The sequence below is a fragment of the Pristis pectinata genome, chromosome 20 (assembly GCF_009764475.1).
Source record: "Pristis pectinata isolate sPriPec2 chromosome 20, sPriPec2.1.pri, whole genome shotgun sequence".
NCBI lineage: Eukaryota > Metazoa > Chordata > Chondrichthyes > Rhinopristiformes > Pristidae > Pristis > Pristis pectinata.
The window spans coordinates 25,968,126-25,990,708 of record NC_067424.1 but is presented as its reverse complement, the minus strand read 5'-3'; the positions used below and the strand labels follow the sequence as shown (position 1 = coordinate 25,990,708).

The following is a 22,583-nucleotide window of genomic DNA, read 5'->3' as shown; positions in this document are numbered from 1 at the left end:
TAACTTACCTTTGATCACTGTAAACTTAGGCTGTTTATTTCCTCACATGCAGAGAACAGATCTGAAAATATTGATGGTTTTCCAATTGGCAGGAATTTTATGACTAGAACATTCCATTGTGAAATGAAATGTTTTGTTTTAAATATCTTAGATTATGATTTTAGTTTTCACATATTCAAGTCATAACATCAGATTTTACATATCAACAGTGGATTGGAACTACTCTGTCTGCTCACTAACCATCTTGAGCAAATTCTACATTGGATGGTAGAACATTTACAATAATGAGGCAAAATGAAGTAGAGATATTGGAAAATTTAATTTCCTTAATCATGTTGATATCCTTGAGCTGCTTGTTCATATAAGAATTTATTGGGTTAAAATAGCATTTTTATTGGATCATGTGATGTATTATTAAAGCACTTGCTGCACTCATTTAGTGCTCTGCAGTTCGAAATGCTTGGCTTTGTGTTGCTATGTTATTGTTAGAAATATAGTGAAATGTGTGATTTATTTGTCTGTGCAGATAGCCCAAATGATAAAAATTCAGGAATTGCTTCAATTCTTTGGCAAAGAAGCAATCTCAAGTACGTTAGATTCACTGCTGAACAGGAAGGAAAATGGGTACTGAATCTCTATTGTAAAAATTATACATGAGTGTCACAGAAAATTTTAAGTATTTAAATAATTTGATTAAGAACAATTGTGTTCAAGAATATAAAGTACAATAACTTGGAAGCTATTGGTACCTTAGTTACAGATCAGTAAAGTTTACAATTAACCAGTACTAAAAATATTTGTGTGTAGGTCAAAGATTAAATTAAGCAAAATATAAATGTAACAGTAATATGTTTGGAGGTGTGGATAAGGAGAGGGGGCATCAGTCACACACAATATAAGCAGTGCTTATGTCTTTCAGATTTCTGTGCAGAGTTTTCACATACCCTCTATGACTATGTGGGTTTCTCCTGGGTGCTTCAGTTTCCTCCCATATCCCAAAATTGCACTGGATGATAGATGAATTGACTACTGTAAGTTATCCCTGATGCAAAAATTGGGGGAAGTTGATGGATATGTGAGAGAGAATAGGTTACAGAGAAATGTTGGGAAATGGTCTGAAAGCCAGCATATCTGATGAGCCAAATGGTCATCCTCTGTGTTACATGAAAGATGAAACTCCTGGCCAAAGTCCCAGCCACACATATAGTTATATCCAGGCAAATTGAACTGATGGAATGAATGATGAGAATGAAGTTGATAAGGTTGATGATTTGATTTAATCAATAACCAGAAAAATCACAGAATATTGTATAAAAGCTAGTTCAGAAACAACATAAAAATTAACCTAAATTGCTGCCTTTTACATCTTAAGGAAAGTGCATAGGCTCGAAATTCACCATCTGCTGTATGTGCTAAACGTGCAATCTAATATTGAAATTCGGTTCCATTGACTTCGATATATAGTCCAATGGACATGACACTACATCAAACATTTAGCTCATATTGCAGAGGCTGAATCTCTTCCCACACAGTTTTATTGTAAAAGCTCCAAGTAATTACTCATGCTGTGGGCGTTCTTAATAGCAAAGCTTAAGTAGTTCAGAAGAAATCAAAAAATGACATTTCTGCAACTATTTTCGAAAGTTCCTTACTTGTATCATTATAAACACAAGAAACACATATTGTGCTAGAGATAAGAAAAAAATCTGCTCCTACCATTATGGGTACTCTGTGGTACAATATGTGACACAAGGAAGTATATAGAATAGCCATTGAGACACAAGGCAAATGCCCCAAAACAGATAATACTTAGCAGGGATTAAAAATTTAATTGTCGTACATCTTCAAGGAGCTAGTTACAAGTTGGTTTTAGGTCATCTCTGGGAAAAGTTAATTTAGCCCCTTGTTAATAGTTTTAGTGCAGGGGATCTTATGAAACTAATTAACTTAAGTTGGGACGTAGAAGAAGGGAAAATAACTTGTTCCTGAGGTTAAGAATTTTGTTTCCGTAATGTACACTCACTCCTCCCTCAACTGCCCTTGATTAAAAAGCTTTCTTATGTTTGAAGCAGTACAAAGGGAAACAAGTACTTAAAGGGTTCCTATAATACACGATAATGACTAATGAAACCAAAATTCATAAAACATATCAGTTTTAAATTCAGGATACAAAAATCTTTCAATTACAATGTGCACCATTTTAGCACTTGGGAAATAATAAACTCCTGTTTTAGTGGTTTCACAATGATTCACATTTTAGCTGTGCTTTTGTGCACACAAATTGTGCGGACTAATGCGGTTTTGAACACTATAAACTGCAAAGATTGGTGGAGAGGTCCTCCAGTCAGCACCAGTGTGACATCTGAGATGATAGCAGTAGTGGAACAGCGATGGCTCCTATAATTGAGTTGTAGATTTGGAATTAACCTTAATAAAGCTCACTAAAATATTATTTGTTTCTGCTTAAATGATTGCCATGCACTTTTGAAGATTGAATTATAAGGTACAAACACAGCATTAAAAGTCCATACAGTTAGATGGTATTTTTCCTTCCAGATGGCTAGGCGATATGATTTACAATAAATGATCACAGTTAACTTACATATGATTTTGGGCCTTAAACCTACAATTTTACCCATCAATTAATTTAGCCCCCTACCTAACTACGTCTATCACAGAATATACATCTGTTTCAGGACTACAATATTCAAAATGTAGTTATGACATGATTAAAAACAAGATGGCTCCCATATTCCTTGCTTTCTTTCCTTTCAATGTGTTGATTGCAAAGATGATTCCAAAACATTGTCTCCTTCACAACTTTGGGTGTAATTGGCTGCCTCCTGGAGCCTCAGTAGCATACTCATCTGTCAATATAAAAGAGAAGAAACATTTAGCGTTGAACTATCATACATTTGATTGGTGCTAATTGAAACGAGGTGACAGTTTAGCTGCAATATTGGTTTTGCTAGAATAGCTTGTAACCAGTCAATGGCCAAGATTAAATAAAAGATTAACAGAAAATTTCCCAGGCCAGACGATTTTGTGGGAGAGAATCCAATATGTCACTATTCTCAGGGAGGTGGGTTATTTAAAATTTTAACTGTTTTATTGACCTAGATCTGTCACATTCATCACTGAAGTGAGTAAGGGTTCCTTGTGATGATCCCTAAGTTGCCTGTGGATTCGCTGCAGTTAAGAGTGGACACAAGAGATGGGGAAGTTGTGAATGTGGATGGCCTGCCAGTGCCAGGAAATTCGAGACCATTCTGTTTAAACTGTCTCTCTAGATTTTAAGTAACTGAAATGACTTTAAATGCTATATAACACCAGTTAATATTTGTATTGGCATACAACAGTCTCTTTCTTTGTATATAGTTTTAAAAATTAAACATCAATAAATGTGCCTTTGATGTCCTTGTGCTGAAAAATGGAGCAGAATTTTAAGTGCTTCCACAAATGTCCACAGACAGGCATAATTAGGAGAAACTTGGCATGGCATTTGATTTGATCTGGCGGTCTGGGCAGTTTTGGGGTGGGGAGCGTTTCTGGTGCAAAGCTTTAAAACAAATGTAAAAGACTGCAGTTCCGCCAATGTGTTGGATGTAATTTGCGACTGATCTTCAACCATCTATTAAACTGGTTTGGCAAACTCCAGTTGAAAAAGACTGGAAATACTAGTCTAAACAAAAGGAAATCACTACTTGTAAAATTCAATGCTTTTACAATTTGTACATTTTAAAATGATGAACAAATATTGATATAACTTAGAGCGTCATGTGCCATTAAAATATATATGGCAAATGGAGAGAATTTATGAAGATGTTGTGGAAATTCTTCTTCCTCACAGCTCACCCAAATTCAGTCACTAAATTGTGATCCATAATAATAAGAATTAAGCAAATTTCTCTTGGGTTCTTTAAAGCAGAACAAATTAATTACGATGGCTAATATATAAGCTGAATCTACAAGGACTGCAACAGCAATTATCTATTCTTGCAACTTAAATGACCTTTATAAAAGAATGAACATGAATTAATTGGAGGATCAGAATATTGCCTCTTGCTTTGAACATCACCAGGTTTTCACTGGTAATAACAGCACAGTTGTTTAAACCTGGCACTGGCTTGAACATGCTTAGTTGTGCAGCCAGCATTCAGTGTGTGAAACAAGCTTTACTGAACAGTATCAAATAATCACACATTGAGCATTACCATATCAAGTAGCTAAAGCTGCAATTAATTACAGGGTCAGGATGCCTCCTCAGTCAACTAAACAACTTGAAATTGTTACATACGGCAGTCAGAGTCATGACAGAGAGAGAGAGGCCATGGTATGGATACTGTGGGGAAATGCTGGTGAAACAGCCAACATTTCCCTGCACAACTGTCAGTAACTCCACCGATGCCACGCATTCACAGGTGAACGCAGAGCTCCAAGAGTTGTAGTCAGCAGCTTGCTCCAACTGCGCTCCATTGCTGGAGTCCTCATTGAGTTCAGCGTGGGAAGGTGAAGTTGCAGTGATTCCTCACAAACACTGGGCCTGGTGCGCTGAGTAATTCTCTGTTAACTTTGGTGGAGGAAAAGGATTGCAGCGGCCATTGGTTTAGTATTAGCTAGTTTTATTTCCTTTTAAATTGTTTTTATATGCCTTTGATCCATTTTAACTTAATATTTCAGTTTTTAAGAAGTTATAACATTCTTTTGTATGTTTGAAGCATTCACGTATTTGAAGTATTTGACAACTTTGAGTAATTTTGAGGTCGTGAGTCAGCCGGGGGGTCAGCCAGCTGTCAAAGTCTTTTCCACTCTTTATGTAAGAGGAGTTTGTTCTGAGGACCCTCAATCCCCACCATGTGATTAAATTACAGAGCTGTGCACAGCTTCCCAGGAGAGGCTCAGAAAGAGCAGCAGTCTGGATTTCTCCAGGAAGGTTCGGAATTTATTTGGAAGTCGGTACTGAGGACCAGGTGCTCCTTGCTGACCATAAATTCTGACCACATGGTTTTAAGGATAAATATAATCCTCCAATATTGTAGTGTATCCCAAAATTATTGGATACAAAAATATTGTTATATTATTATTTTACTGAATTGTAACTTCAGGGATGTATATTATACATAAACAAATTTGGACTCTTAAAAGAGCTAATTTAAGGATTTATACAAAAATTACCTGCTAGTGAATTTGCATTTAATATTCTATGCAACCCATAGTAATCTCATTTCTTGTTCATTAAATAAACAATTCCCAGTCCAATGATATAGAACAGAATGACTGTTAGTGCTCCCCTAACAATGCACAAAAATATTAAAATAGATGTGTATGAAGAAATCAATATAATTCTAAAAATATTCAGAGGACTTTACACTGGAGTAAGATATGGGAGTTCAGCTGACAAGTCATTCACAAATCATTACTCTTGCCCATGAGACCCACCTCCTGCTCTCTGGATACTATTCATTCCAAGTTACTCCCTTCCTGGCCCCTATGTAGGCTGATGTCATTAAAGCTTCCTTCTCCTGATATATTGTACTCCTCTCTTTCAAATCTGCCATCATTACCCCTCTCAAAAAACATTGCTAACCCTTGCAAGCTAATTCTCTCCAAACTCCTTGGGTGTGTTGTGGCCTCCTAAATTTATCTCTACCTTACCAGACACTCCTTCTTTGAATCCCTCTAATCAGGTTTTCACCCTTGTCACAATACCAAATCTACACAGTCTAAATGTCATCAATGACATCTTGTGTGACTACAACATTGATAATTCATGTTTGCTTTTACTCTTCGTGAACTGCTTCCCCTCTTTGACCAGACTGTCCTTCAAAACATCACTGTCATCATTCAATTGAATGGAGCCACAGCCAATTTATCTCATTCTAATCTATTCACCAGAGAATCACCAGCAATGGCTTCTGTTTCAGCAGCTGCACCACAAAGATCTGTCTTTGGGTGCTTTTACTCCTCAACCAAAGGCTGTGCCTCAACAAAATCTTAAAAATTCACATCTTCAACTTCCACTTGTACACTGATGAAACCCACCTTTAATCTCATCTCCTTATTTAATCCCCTGCTGCTTCTACACTGTCACACTGCTGGTGCAACATACAGTATGAGCAAATATTTCCTCCAAAATATTTGTGTTTTCCCTCTCTATTCTGATTAAACTCAGGCTTCCCATTGAATCTACAGATCTGAATATAATGTATGATCACCCATTAAAGTATCCAGTCACCAGAATGATTTGTAAACTTCTAAACACCACTGTCTACCATCGAGATGAATAATTTTTTGAAAGCACCATCTGTTGTTCAGCACTCCTTGTGTTAGCATGAAACTGGTTTTAGTCTGGAAAGGGTTGTTTGTAATGTGCTAAAATAACTCAAGCAACTGGTAGAATAATATTTGTTTTTTTCTTTTAAAGGATAGACATCGGTATGGAGTCAGAGAATGATATTGGAAAGCTGGAAGCCAAGTTGACTTGACCTCTGTGCCTCTCACTTGCTTGGAGGAGGACTGCCTCCTCAATGCTGTTTTGGAGGAGATATCCTTTCCCCAGCTCTTGCCCTGAACCCTACAGTTTTTCCACTTCAATACTTATTCAATTCCTCATTGAAAGTTTAAACTGAACCTAGCCATAGCAGTATGATTCCATGCCAATTTTAAGACCCAGGTACATTTAATGAACATGTCATGAGATTATATCCCACCTGAACCAGGTAGAAAGTTGGAAGAAGTGGCTGCATGTGGCTGAAAATCAAGTTGTCCCTGATTACTCTGCAGCATGAAGGAGGTTCTGGGTAGGTGCTCTTGCAGAAAGGAATTTAGGTGGTGGTGGTGGTGGAGAGTGGTGGTGATTGTGTTAGAACCTGAGATCAGGGAGATCTAAACTGTGGAAGTCTAATCTCTACTTATGCTGTCTGAAGGTGTACCCCTCCTCCTCTTCACTCTCCAAAGAGAAAAAATGTGATCCACTACAAGCAGGCCTTCATCTGGTGGCTTCCATACTCATGCCTCAGTTAAAACCATCGTCACCATTGCATGAAGATCAGAAAATGTTAATTAAAACACTGTGGCTTTGGCTGGCTCCAGGTTTTTGGTAAAATCAGAACTAGGTGAATTTTCATCAAATAAGTGGTTCTTTAAAGAGTAATTTTAGCAAACAATCAGGTACAGAAGGGAAATTTCTCTCCATTCTTGACCTAGTACAGCTAGTTGGATAATTTTCCTCTAAGTAGTCTTAAGCACACACTGATCAAGCATTTCAATCTGAAACTCACACAGATGCTGGAAATCTGAAATAAAAGCAGAAAAAGCTGCAAATACCCAGCAGATCAAGCAGCATCTGCAGAAAGGGAAACAATGTTAACATGCTAGGTCAAAGACACTTCATCAGTCTTAATGGGTTAGAACTCAAGGTCTAACACATCCTTGACCTGAATCAACAACTGTTGCTCTTTCCATAGATGTTACCTGAGTTTTTCCAGCATTTTCTGTTTATACTTGATATTTTGGTGTAGTTGGTGGGCAATGATTCATTGGCGAAAGTGTTGCCTTTCAAGTGAAATGAAAAATTGGGATGCAATCTAATCAATTTTGTCTCTGTAGAGGGATCCTAAGATCTTAAGGCATTATTCAAACAACAGCATTTCTTCCAGTTAAAAGTTGGATTCTTCCTAATCAATCCCGCTCATATTTTATTAATTCAACAGTAAAAGTAGTCAGAGGTATAAAGTGCTATTCCAACATTTGATGCTCATGCTTACTTTCCTGCTAAAGTTAGTAAAATTCAGACCCTCACCACCAATAACTAATGACAAAGCTACTATGCTTACAAGTGGGTCAGATTCAATTGAAGTAGGTGCCGTCTCTTTGATCTTTCTTTCATCTGCAGGAGGTCCTGTAACATGTGATCCTATACTTGGAGGAGGCAAATGGAAGATCTTGGAGCGGTCTTGTGAAGCAGTTGACCAAGGCAGTGTATCCTGTACCCACTTAGCAGGGTCTTCCCACACAGCTTTCCTTCCATAAGTCTACGATAAAATTGAGAAAAATGCATTGTAATAATTGTATCCAACAGCTCAGAAGATGTTCTCAAAACATAAGGAATTCATAGAGAAACCCAAGATGTGTTTCTAAGACTAATTTTAATTTTCAATTTGATTCAACAGAAGATATCAAAGTATTATGTTCCTTTACTGAAGGAGAGGTTTAGTTAAGTATCTCCTGTTGAATGTATATTGTTCTTCTCTCCAGTTTTGGGGCAGCCATAAACTTGGATCTCAGTGAGTGAAGTGTCAGAGTACTCCTGATAGGAGAACAGCTGCTCAACATAATTTCAAAATCTTTTCACTGGCATGTTTTTATCTCTCACAGCTTCTTTCCCGAGTTTTCTTTCTCTAAATCAGTCCATAATAATCTGCATTAAATAAAAATAATCAATTGATATTTGCAAAGCATGGATGTCCTTTAGGTGACATTAATTCTGAATCTCAACAAAGAGTATGACTAAAGGGAAATAACTCAGTTTGTGTGTTATTTGTAAGTAGGGTTTGGATTGAGTCATAGCAAACTTGGACGTAAGTCACAGAACAGTCATGGCATATTTACTCAAAATCAGAGAAAAAAAGAATAAAGTCATGGGAAGCAGTACACATACACACATGATGCTGAACATAACAGAATAAATAGAACAATTACTATTTTGTACATGCAGTTTAATTAATCGATCCTGCACCCTCCTTAGGAAGCCTGAATCAGTAGATGTTGAAGTTGGAGAAACAGGACTGTGAGGTTGTATTCTTAGGTCTAAACAGTGTCAATAATGAGGGCTGTGATGGCAGAGGGCTAATTCAAAATATGTAAAAGAAACTAATTTCTCCAATGATGGACACAAGCAAATATCACAGAATACATGACATTCGAAACCTCTGTGACTAGATTACACCTTTAACCATGTTATAATTACGATACAAATAGCAATCTATTGGTAACAGAAGAAAAATTAGCCCTCATGGATTTGTGTAAAAATAAATTGTGTAAAAATGAAATATTGCTAGAAGACAGATTTAAACAGAATGAACAAAACAGAAAAAATCACCCAACAGCATCAAAAATGTAAGTGCTTAATTTTCATATAAAATATGACATTCTATTAAAGCAAAGAGGTTTTCAAGGACATGATTTATTATTAGTGGTGGGCTGAATTCAGTAATTCATAATTATTATATAATATTTTAAATATTCTCCTTCTTCAAGAACTAGCAGTTAAGTTTTTTGGTTTCTCATTCCTTGATGCCTTGGTGAAGGGCATTGTTCATTATAGAAGTGATCCACAAAGAACTGTGGCAGACTTTTGCAAACTGTGGCAGACTTTTGCAAACAGCATCCATATCCTCAGGGTGGGTTTTAATGCATAATGAGCTAGGAGTATCTCAACAGGTCATTAACCTACCATGCCATCAAGAAAATGCAGACATACAAATCTTAACTGAATACAGAGACTAATAGACCCCTACCACTACCACCACTGCTATCTTGGCCTAATTCCCACATCCCCAAACCATAAATCTACCCACATGTACTGTATAGATTTATATAGCAAAATAATGACCAACACCATGATACCAACTCCTGCATAATTGGTATTTTCAATGGGGATAAAAACATGTTGAACTGCAAAATAGGTCCTAATGTTGCACTATGTTGATAAATGATCACAAATAGAATAAAGTATTAATCCATAAGTCTTTAGAATGAAAGTTAGCTTCTAATCTTCCAGCAAATGCTATGAAGTTCAATGTACTATGGTTGCTAATTTGAATCTGAGTTACAGTATGGAGTATGAGAACTGATGTCAGTGAAGCTAGCCTCAAAGTAAAACAGCCAGGACTTTGTTTCCAATTTATGGTGCAATGACACAAGGTGAAAGATGCTGCACTGCAGACAGAAATGGCTCTGCAGTGGTGCTACCTCAGTTGTATAGCCTATCAAAACTCAATCCACAATCGCACATGTATAATGGTTACCAAGATGCTCAAGTGTGGCTGCACACATAATACTGCACATCATTAGCAGCCAACACCATCTTCAAAGGAAAACCAGCATTGATGAAAACAAAGAAAAATATGGTTTTGAAAATGAAGAAACCAGGGCTGGCTTTACATGACTAATATAAACTAAATGATAATAGAAATCAACTATTCACTTGTCATGGATTAGGATTCTCACCCACAGATAGTTATCAAAATTTAACAATTCATTCTCTAGCCTCTTGAGTATCCCAACTTTAAGTACACCACCAGTGATGACTGGAGCTTCAGTTGATCAAAGGCATCAGCAAACCCTTCCCCATCTTTCTAAGAGATACCTTTACCTTTAAAGATGCTCTTTGGACCAAACATCTGCCTTAACTTTTCCTTCAGTGAACATTTTGTGTGATAATGCTTCTGTGAAATGTCTTAGAATGCTAAAGGCACTATAAATATACATACTATTTTAGATCATTTTGAAGACTCTGCTATATCAAACTATCTACTTAAAGAATGAATTCATTATGTATGTAATCAAATTCAATATATCCTTCCTGAACTGGTCCTTGTATTATAAATTTGGAAATGCAATCATATCTTTTAATGTTTAATAGACACTGCAATCAGTTTCATAGTAATTATGAGAGTTCTCCCATTTATGAATCATTACTCTGTCTGTATCGAGCTATGACAATTGCTAGCAAAGTTGACAAGAGGGCCTTTTAAAATGAAGACAACCCCTTCACCTGATTTCATTAAGGTTCCTAACTCCTTTTTGGACAACATGTGTGAAATGGAGGATCTGCAGTCTGATTTGCATGTGATAATTCATTTTATCACATTTACACAATTATAGCAGCTGAACTTCAGTTTAAAAGATAAATTTGCAGAAAAATACTGAAATCACCCCAATCAAAGCAGCAAACAATGATCTAGAAATTCATTAGAACATAAGAAATGGGAGGAGGAATAGATTGTCTGGTCCATTGAGCTCGCTTTGCTATTTATCAAGATCATGGCAGATCTCAGTGCCATAACCACTGATTCCCTTGATGTCCTGAAATGTTTGATCTATTTTGAATGAACTCAGTAACTGAGCCTCCACAGCCCACTGAGGTAGAAAATGTCACAGGTTCACTACCCTCTGAATGAAGAAGTTTCTCCTCACCCCAATCCTAAATGGTTCAAAAGGGCATCAATCATACTGGTGCCCAAGAAGAGCAGGGTGAGCTGCCTCAATGACTATCGCCTGGTAGCACTCACATCTACTGTGATGAAATGCTTTGAGAGGTTGGCCATGGCTAGAATTAACTCCTGTCTGGGCAAGGACCTGGACCCATTGCAATTTGCCTACCACAACAACAGGTCTACAGCGGACACAATCTCACTGGCTCTTTATTCGGCTTTGGAGCATCTAGACAACAGCAAAACTTACGTCAGGCTGCTGTTTATCGATTACAGCTTGGCGTTCAACACCATCATCCCCTCAGTACTAATCAACAAGCTTCAAAACCTGGGCCTCTGTACCTCACTCGACTTCCTTATCGGGAGACCACAGTCAGTGGGGATCAGTAGTAACATCTTCTCCTCGCTGACAATCAACACAGGCGCATCTCAAGGATGCATGCTTAGCCCACTGTTCTACTCTCTCTACACTCATGACTGTGTGGGTTGGCACAGCTCAAATGCCATCTATAAATTTTCCAATGATACCACTGTTGTTAGCAGAATCTCAGATGGTGATGAGGAGGTGTACAGGAGTGAGATAGATTGGCTGGTTCAATGGTGTCACAACAACAACTTTGCACTCAGTGTCAGCAAGACCAAGGAATTGATTGTGGACTTCAGGAAGGGGAAGTCAGGAGAACACATACCAGTCCGCACTGAAGGGTCAGCAGTGGAAAGGGTGAGCAGCTTCAAGTTCCTGGGTGTCAACATCTCAGAGGATTGATCTTGGACCCTCTGACACATTGATGCAATCATGAAGAAGGCATGCTGGCAGCTCTACTTCATTAGCCAGCTCCATCATGGCACAACCCTCCCCACCATTGAGGACATCTTCAAGAGGCGGCATCCATTATTAAGGACCCTCACCACCCGGGATATGCCCTCTTCACATTTGTAACATCAGGGAGGAGGTGCAGGAGCCTGAAGACCCACACTCAATGTTTCAGGAACAGCTTCTTACCCTCTGCCATCAGATTTCTGAACGGTCCATGAACACAACCTCGTTATTCCTCTTTTGCACTATTTATTTATTTTTGTCACTCATAGTAATTTTTATGTCTTTACGTCTTGCACTGTACTGCTGCTGCAGGACAACAAATTTCACGATATATGTCAGTGATAATAAACCTGTTTCTGGTCTATTCCTTGTTCTTGAACAGTGCTCCCTTGTCCTAGATTCTTCATTCAAGAGAAGCATCCTCTCTGCATCCAGCCTGACAACATCCCTTGACATCCAGGGTTGTCTGGGCTTGCCTTCATTAGCTTTCACACTTACAGGAACATGTTGGCTCTGAACTATTTTATTTTTAAAAGACTCCTTCGTCAAATGTAGATTATGTCACAAATAACTGCTCCCAACCTACTTTTGTCAGTCCCTGTCTTATGAAATTGAAATCAGCCTTCCACCTATTCAAGACTTTAATTTTCAGATTACCCTTATCTCTTGCCACAACTATCTTGAAAGTAACAGAGTTGTAGTCACTATCCCAAAAACGCTCACCACACACACCTGTCTACTTCATTCCCTAAGATTAGGCCAAGTACTCCCCCTTCTCAGATAGGACTATCAATATACTGACTCAATAGCCTCTCCTGGAAGAGTGAAATAAGCTCAATGGCGTATTATATTAAATATTAATTTAGTAACAGCATGAAAGCAACCAAATTCATGATGTTAGCTGAGTGGATTAGTAAATTTGATTTCACCAGAAAAATGCTCTATCACTTTTTAAATTAAAATATTTGTTTGCATGGTCTTTTTGTTATCACCTCATGTGTCTTTCTTAAATAATTCTGAAGGTCCAAGTATTTTGTTTCAACCATTTCAGGGAAGAGATCATAAAGGCAAAATTAAATGGCATAAACTTTCAATTTAATTAAAGAAAATGACTGCAATTCAGTATCACTTAATACATATAATCACCTTAACACCATCATTAACTCCTTCCTGAAGATAAGGGAGAATGGAGTAATTCCACAGGTCAATGAACCATTCTCTAAATTCAGCCACATTGACAGGAGAAGATAGGAAAAAGCAAGGGCCTGGAAGAGAATAAATAAAATAGAAGGCAATGAATAAAATATAGTGTTAATGCTCCATCCTGGCTACAATATATTTCAAACTCTTACTCCCTTGAAATTTAATAAGATGAAACAAAATGAGTAATTTAAATACCTGCTGAACTAAACCCATTGGCTAAAAGCTGTTTATTTCTTCAGCTCTATTCACTGTGCCCCCTATTATTTCTGAGATGATGCAACAGAAAACATAATGTTAAATTTGGTGTATTCACACCTCATTTCAACAAAACCCGACCACCAAGTATTTCAGGCCGATTATTATCGCATCCTTGGCCTTTTCATTCAATACTCAATGGCAGCAGCAGTAGGAAATCTCCAACAGTGCCAAGCAAGCGGATGCAATCGAGTGTTTCTGAAAACAGTGACACATTTTTAATCTGCATTCTTATGTCAGATTTAACTGGATTAGACCAGATTCTAAGCATTGACGTTATCAGACGTCTAATGTAATTATGGAAATAAACACTTGGAAAGGTGAAAGAACAAGAGCAGCTGTGAAAAGCTCAATGTTTCCCCTTCCTAAATTGCCACCTATGTGTTTACTGGAACCTATACTCCTCTCTCTTTCTCTGATGCTGGGCTCAGATTCTGAATTGAACAACTAGGTTTGTTTCAGAAGTAGAATCCATAAAGAAAATACAAGAATCAGGTCTCTTCTATATTGTACCTTATTTATAGTCAATAAAATCTCTGTTTGGAGAGCCTGCAACATTCGAGTTTAAATCCATTTTACTCAGTCCCACCTTTCTTTCCTACTTACATGTTTTGCTTTCCCTTAAACTATTGCTCTAAAAAGCATTTTAAGCCAATTTGGATTACTTATTTGGAATGGAACCCAATGAAATCCTTATTTGGCCAGTTTTTAAAGTTCAATATATTAATGGATTCACCACAGGCAAACTTAATTAATTTCTGAAGCCAGTGCACTGGTAATAAAATAGTTTCCTGCCTCTAGTTGATATGAAAGTAACTGGTAAATGACTTCAGAAAAGAGACATATTTTTATGATTAGTTATAGGCCTTTAAGGAGAGCACAACTTCCACACTTGGTAAGTCAAGATCAGCAGATTTCCCTCAAAATTATTCTGTGACCTGACATTCATATAATCATTGTTGTTATCTGAAAAGTTCTGAAGCAGCACATATTGTGGGAATATATTCGTCACTTGGGCTTCAGCAGTAACATTTTCTCGGGCAACCAGAGATGGATTATAAATGTAATCCTTTTCACCAATGCCCACGTCCCAAAGAATGAGACAACACATTTCCAAACAAAAGCTAGGAAAAAATGCAATTGTTTGTCCCAAATGGCTTGGATACTGACTCATATGAAATTTTCAAGACTGTTATTAATCAATTTTTTACCAGATAATGACAAGGGATTTGGAACAAAGACAGGGAAAGGAATTGAGTACATTCAGCCATGGTCTGATTGAATGGTGGAACAGGTTCAAGGGGCTGAATTACCTCCTCCTTTTCCTACATATCTCCTCTCCCCTTTCACCCTCTTCATAATTGACTTAACCATTGAACTCTGTCCAAGCTGAATACTCCTAAAACTAGTGTTGTAGGAGCAAACTCTAAAAGTTAGCTGACGCCACCAGTTTGCTCGTACAATACCAGTCAACTGTATATTGTTCTTCACACAAATTATATTTGACATCACAAGAAGAAATATTGTTATGGTTTATCACTGCAAGTGTTTTTCAAGGCTCTAATTGGATTTCACTACAATAGGTCAAAGTTCCCATAAACTAGTTCCTAATAGGATGAACACTAACTGATTTCTGTGAATATATTACATTAAATATCAAATGCATTTACATGATAATAATTGACATCAAATGAATGTCATTTATCAAGCACCTTCCAACATCATCAATGTAACAGCACCTACCGATGAGGAAGTCAGATGTACTGTGCATTTCCAGAAATGTGTGCAGATGATACCATAACTTGGGCACCCAGTTAAGAATATTAAGGATTTCATTATTGTTTGCATTTGCGACATTCTCTGACTCGATCAACTTTCTCTGTAAGTAGCGACTAAGGAATCCATTAGCAGGTTCTGCATTGTTGGAAAATGGCACCAACCTAGTGAACAAAATTGCAAACTGTTATTCCATACTTTTTTATTGTCAATTATAGAAAACACTGTGGAAAACAGCAATTGTTCTTGTTATAATCCTACAAGGAAAATACCACATTTTATTTATTTATGGAAGTGCACTCTCCTGCTCTGATCCTCTGCAGTTATTGCATCAATTCAAAGAAATCTAATCGTCCCAAAGACACACTTACAAATATACTTCTGGTGTGGAGTCAGTTATTTGCCCAGTTACCTTTCCATTTAACTTCCTTGAATTATCGCCTTGAAGTATTTTGTTCTAACTGTGGATAGAATACTTGAAACATTGCCTATTGCTCTAAGTTAAAACAGGCACATCTCAACATCTGCTTGGATGATTAAAAATTCTGGGTGATTTGCAAATGTTGCATGACAGGATTCCTAAGCTAAAAGCCCTGTCCCAAATTGAAGGATGTAGTTGCCGGCATTGTTAGAATAGGTCCAACTCAGGACAGGATAGGACACTTGATGACTCTACCAGCCATGTCATAGTACCAACATGTTACTCCACTGGCATAGTGAGTTTGTGAATAAACTGTTTTCTTTTAATCAATTACCTTTAATGGACCAAATGGGAATCTTTGAAAATGTTGGCAATTCCTTCTGGACCTGATCATCTATCCTGGGAAAAGTCTGAGGATTCTTCAGGCATATGTTCTGTTCAGATCCATAGTGGTAAGGACTGTATTAAACTTTTAATTTATCGTTTCTTTTTCAGATTAGTGAAGGCATGTTTATTTTTATGTCAGATCTTGAACATTCACAGTTTAATCTTTATGGTATTGAGTAAATCCTATAGTCTGAAGTACTTTGAAACTTAGTGGCCCAGAATTTGCTGCAATAATACCAGGGAGGCTATAAGCATTCACCAATATTAAAGGAAAATCTGACAGCAACTTCTGGCATCTACACATTTATAGAAACATATATTGCTGTCAGTTCATCGTGTACTCTTTGATAGACTGCACTGCTGCTATCTCTGACAATGGAATTTATTCAGAAACTAATGGAATGGTACAAAACCTGGGTTCTCTGTCCACTTGCACTGAATTTAGAAAAAGCTGAATGGGTTGGGGCCTGTGCATTCAGGAGTGAGTGAGTTTTTAAAAAGTAAAAATTTCTGCTAAATGATTTCTGAGGTACTGAAAAGAATAATTTGATAAATGTGGAGTCTCATTTTCTCAAGAAAATTAATGTGATAGATTTCAAATCAGAAAAATACATTTTCTTTCTCTCCCTGAATTCCATGTATGTCCATTTATTTGCTTCCTGTACACTGATTTAAATGTAATTTATATTTTAGTTCTTTTTTACTTCTTGCTTTGTCACTTGTGCGATTTTGGTTAGCATGGTTCAATCTGATTACTTCAAAGCCTAACAGCCGCTCATCCATGCAAGGACATCACATTGAGACAGATGCTGAATATGGAGAAATCTCTGCTGACACATTTGTGGGTATTTGTACATGGTAAGAATGGTGAACACTGCATCTTAATCGTTAAGAGGAAAATTGGACCATTTTATTTACTTCACTGAACATGAGGAGCCTGGACCTATTATGAAAATTAAATCAACTTCACAAAGACCAATGGCATATTTACACCATGTTTTTATTTCTAAACATCAATCTGTACTTTACCTGAAACTGAGGTGAAGGCCATGGTTTGGTGTTGTTTTGATAGGCTGGTTGGTGGTTCCAATTACATATGGGCTACATTACAAGAAAGATTTTAAAAAGTTAAAAACAAAGATAACACCAGGGCCATATCCAAGTTACTATATCAACTGGTTTACAACTTCAGAACTGTGATTAACTTTTGCAATATATTTTCTACAGTTGCACACATGGTTTCATTTTCAAATAATAATTTAACACCATCACAGATCGAGCAAGAAATGTATATAATACTCAGTTAAATCACTTACTGTTAATGAGATATTTGGTGCAAGACATGTAATGGTTAGTTACAATATGCTAAATAGAACACACACAGATCAAAGTTATAAGAATCTAAGAGTGCCATAATTTGAAATAAAATCACTTGTAGTGCAAAAATAGGTTTCCTATCAATGGCAAGGTGTTAATTTTTTTTGAAATGTGCTGATTGAATGAACCTCACCCACTGCTGGTGCACATCTGGATGTTGCCTGACAGATGTAGAGGGACTTGAGTTGTAACTACACTTATTTAAAAAAAACTCTGATTAAGATCTTGTGCGGATCAAGCACAGGACATTTCTGCTGTTAGGTTAAAAGTACATGCTATTGAAGTAACTGATTGGTTTTCAAGATGAAAGAATCAGCAACAGGAAGGTGCAAAGAATGCCAGATTTGTTTAATAATTTCAAGCTGCATGCATTGCAAAGGATGTACGTAGCCAAAGAGTACAGCAAAGATTCACTAGATTGGTTCCAGGACTAGTGAGTTTTCCTTATGAAGAAGAATTAAGTAGACCAGGCTTATATTCTCCAGAGATTATAAAAGTTAGTGAAGATCTCATTGAAACTTACAAACATTTACGGGGCTTGATATGCCGAATGCATGAAGTTTCCTCTGGTTAGAGTCATTGGTCACAGTCTCAGAATAAAAGGAAGGGCTTTTAGGACTGAAGAAACTTTGTTAATTTCTATTTCAGAGCTCTGTGGAGGCTCATTTGTTGAGTTCACCCAAAACAGATTTCCAACTATGAAAGGAATCAAGAGGTATGGGAATAGTGCAGGAAAATGGCACTGGGGTAGAAGATCTTGATGACTGGTGAAGAAGGCTCGAAGGAAGGGGTTGCCTACTTCTATTCCTACTTCTTATGCTCTATGTAAAGCAGATTTTAATTTTAATATAACTCTCCTCAAAACAAAGTCAAATCTGCTTCAATAACATCGACCAATAATGAAGCTCACCTTTTTCTGATTTGACTAGATGTAAGGATAAAACTTGCTTGCCTAGATACTGGGGTTCACCTGTTTCTGTGCTAAGCTTGTGCTACATATTTTGCGAATGCTCATTGTAATTTTCACCCTGCCCTCCAAATAAAAATCACAAAATTGGACAAAGATAAATTGAAAGTAGCATTATGGCATTTTGCTCACCAATTCATGTGTTATGATTGGATTTGTGTTGTTCCCATAAGGACTTAAGTGTAGAGCTCATTGCTACTGTGTCATTGTTGTGCTGACTGCTAGGAAGTGCAATTGCACTTAAGGAATTTTCTCACGGCAGCCACGGTACAGCATCAGAGAAGGCTGCCACAGAGGTGTGGGAAAACGCAGGATATGGGAGAAGACTGCACTCTCCATCAAGTCTGGACATTCCCCCATGCAAGAAACTAGTCTGATCAACTCCTGTGTTGCAGGTGTCTCTAAAAGCTACTGTATGGTGGGATTTGTTCAAGGACCCAGGGACTGCAGGTTGCAGGGTCATAAAATAACAAAAAGTTGTGATCAATGAAGGGAGCTCCAGTGAATCCTATTGGCCACTGCACAATGAGGCTGCAACGATGCTTTGTGCAGGAGATGGATGTTATAATGCAGACCCTATAATTGCTGTCTTGTTCCCAAATCCTGCAGTTCAGTTAACAATGAAGAGTGTAGATTTTTCATAACATCTCCGATTTCTGTTGGCAGTGGATGAAACATGCATTGTGAAATCTGTGATATTATTAGCTGTGCAGCTGATGACAGGCAAACATTAGCTGCACTAAGGTAAAACATGGCTGGGCCAGCTTCCTGATGATCACTAATCATACTGGAAATAATTGCTAAGATAATCCAACATTTGCAAATGGCCTTATATGCGTTATTTGTGGAATGTGTGCAAATGAGTCCAATATCTAGCCAACTCTATCATATTATTGGACAGCTTGATTATCCAGCTGAGAGTAATGAAAAAGAACTAGCATGAATCTGCTATACAGTTGTACAGTTCGTCTCTCAAAACATACAAAGCTCATTTATACATATCCTCAAGACCACTTAATGCATTCTGCCATGTGTAAGTATTCTCCCATGACTATAATATTAATTTCAGAAAGACATCAAGGCCAATAAAATGCAGTGTTTGATGGGTATATATATCAGGTTGGTCTGTCACTGCAATGACAATTCCTATTTAGTATCAGTTAATGAGGAGAAAATAATTGTATAATTCTTAATTGCTGTGTATTCAATACTTCTCAACAAATTTTATTTGAAGCAGAAATAAAGGGCAATCTAATCCATGTGCAAAAGAGAACTGTCACCAGAATCAATGAAACAGAGACAGACTTCGTAAAGAAATTGGATCTGTGCATCTGTGTGAAAATGCCAGACAGTGACATAATTGCAAAGATCCAAAGTGAATGTTATTTCAGAATTCAGCTTTTCATTGACATATATACTTCAATTTATTCAAATTGAAATATTTAATTAGGTAGATCCCAGTAATATTTATGAATCTGCTATTTGTAATAAATTTACTGTTTGCAAACTTGATTTGGAAGCCTGGAGACAAAAATTGGTTTAACAACTTTCATTTCTTTTTTCTCCTCCTAGAATTCTTTTTTTGATGACTTTATTGTGTGTGGACAAGTGGCAGGAGAGTAGTTAGTAGGAGATACAGCTTATGTATAGTTTATAGCCAATCAGATGTTTTAACAACAACTTATAAGCTACCCTAAAGTTGTATGAAGTTCCAAGGTGCATCACAGGAGGGTAAACAAACAGTGACCAATTCAAAGAGTAGATATTGTTGTAAGTCTTGGATTGAAGTATCAGGTTTTACGAAGTATCTCAAAGGAGGAGAGAGAGATGTGGGGAGGTAGGGAGGGAATTCCACTACTTGGAGCTGAGGCAGCTGAAAGTGCAGTCCAATGGTGGGTCAAAGGGTGTGAAGGAAACACAGTACATCAGTGAAGGAGAGATATGAGGAGAGTCAGAGGGTAGAGGAAGTTATATAAGCAAGGATGTGAAGGGATTTGATCTCAAGGATGAGAATTTTTACAAAATAAAGTATTAGCAGGGTTGAAGTCAATAGAAGCCAATAAGCATAAGATGCTAAATGAAAGAACTTCTGAAAATTCTTTTCTCAGCCCACATCCTCCTGGTGTCCCAGTGTGATTGGTTCCTCCATTCGGCTATTTGGTGGACCCCAGGCATGAGATGAAGGAATTATAACCCTCAATTCCACATCTACTGTCACCTGGTGCCATGTTTAGGGTGGATGGATGTTTCTCCCTTAAGAGACAAAGCAACTGTACAAAGCCTCAGGTGAAACTATCTGGATCCTGCTCAGTTTTCAGCTCTTATTGAGGTGTATAAAATCATGAAGGGCATAGAAAAGGTCAATGTGCACAGTCTTTATCCCAGGGTTGGGGAATAAAGAACTAGAGGGCATGGGTTTAAGGTGAGAGGGGAGAGATTTAATAGGAAACTGAGGGGCAACCTTTTCACCCAGAGGGTGGTCCATACATGGGATGAGCTGCCAGAAGAATTGGTTGAGGCAGGTACATTAACAATATTTAAAAGCTACTTGGAAAGGTACATGGATAGGAAAGGTTTAGAGGGATGTGGGCCAAAAGTGGGCAAATGGGACTAGTTTTGATCGGAACCTTGGTCAGCATGGACCAGTTGGGCCGAAGGTCCTGTTTCTATGCTGTATGACTCTGTTGGATATTCAGGCCTTTGTAAATACAAATTCACCTCTGTTGAATGTACTAAATGGGTAACCTTGTAACATAATGTTCAACAATGATTCTGAAATTTTGTTCAATGTGTACAACAGAGGACAAATTTCCATCTCCCATTCTGAAGACTCTGATACCTTTGGAATGCATATTATATTGTTTCAATGTCCTAGGTCTTCCACTCAACTGGGAGTTGCCTGAGCTTACTGCCTACCTGCCCCAAAGCCTGCTCATCCCTGGAGCAGAACACCAGGTGCACTCTTCCACTAGAAAGCCAGTAACCAGCTGATTGATGAGGCCCAGGCCAGCAAAGGGCATTTGCAAACATACTGGCAGGTCCCAGTCTCTGCCTTGAGAACCTGTTAGACCCTGTACCCAGGCATACCAGCAGTCAAAGAACTTTTGTGAATGCCTATGTTATTAAAATTACTAAACATTTAAAAGAAAAAATTAGAATACTAGGAAGCAATAAGATCAACTCAATTAAATTAAAACTGGAAATTATCTTGTCTTCACACTTCTGTCTGTAGCTATGTCTTCCTATTGAAAACTTTGAGCCCACTGGTCTTGCACCAAGTTACCCTGCCTTACATGACGCAAGCAGATTTCCTTGCCTAAGTGCCAGGAAATCATTGGAAGTTTGCACTGCCTCTTTGAATTCCATGAAGAGTCCAATGACAGAGTACAGTTGTCTTGGGATCGGTGATCAGCTAACTATTAGTGAACATTGCCCTGCAGAATTACTTCACCCACCTGCAGACTAGGATTGTTTTCATTGAAAACAAAAGAGACTGCAGATGCTGGAGTCTGAAACAAACAACAGAAGGCTGGAAGAACTCAGTGGGTCAAACAGCATCTGTGAAGGCAAAAGGTGTAATTCCTGAACACTTACACTTTTTTCCTCCACTTTGAGGGTTTACCTCTTCATATCCTGATGCCCTGACTGAATTTTAAAATAAGTTCAACTTAAAAGCACAATCATACAGTTAATAATACTAACTTTGGATGTGAGCAATGAAAATTATCACTATGATTCAAGTCACTACCACTAATTTATATTCTATCTGCATTTACAGCCAGCATTATATTAATTTTTTATGCTGTAACAATCTGCAATACCAAAAGAAATATGACAAAATGAGATTCTACCATACCATATACTAAAATATTATTAAATCATATATATTATTTCAAAACATGAAACAACCCTATGTTGAAATTAATGTTTAATATTTCATAAAAACAACTAACTTATAATTTAAAAAGATTCTTTTGTTTTACCTGTAAAGGTTACCTTCTGCAAGTTGAGACCACCATGCCTCTGGACCAAAAGAACCCTCACATTAAAGGATTAGTACAATACACACCACTGCTCCTAGGCAAATGTATTCGGGCACAACAGCATTTTCACACGTTTCACTCATGCTATTTATAAGCAGTGTATCTGATAACTACTGGA

General features: G+C 37.5%; 1 protein-coding gene across 2 annotated transcripts in view; it reads right to left on the bottom strand.

Moving 5' to 3' along the window:
* Positions 1 to 570: 570 nt before the first annotated feature.
* The window catches only part of nav1b (neuron navigator 1b), a 485,995-nt gene continuing 463,982 nt past the window's right edge, over positions 571 to 22,583 (bottom strand). For both annotated transcript variants that reach the window (XM_052034603.1, XM_052034604.1), the window contains 5 exons: positions 17,108 to 17,179; positions 15,238 to 15,434; positions 13,183 to 13,301; positions 7,836 to 8,033; positions 571 to 2,867 (listed from right to left, as the gene is read on the bottom strand). In XM_052034603.1, the coding sequence (XP_051890563.1) occupies positions 2,772 to 2,867; positions 7,836 to 8,033; positions 13,183 to 13,301; positions 15,238 to 15,434; positions 17,108 to 17,179 (682 nt within the window). In that variant the 3' untranslated portion in view covers positions 571 to 2,771. The remainder of the gene's footprint in view (positions 2,868 to 7,835; positions 8,034 to 13,182; positions 13,302 to 15,237; positions 15,435 to 17,107; positions 17,180 to 22,583) is intronic.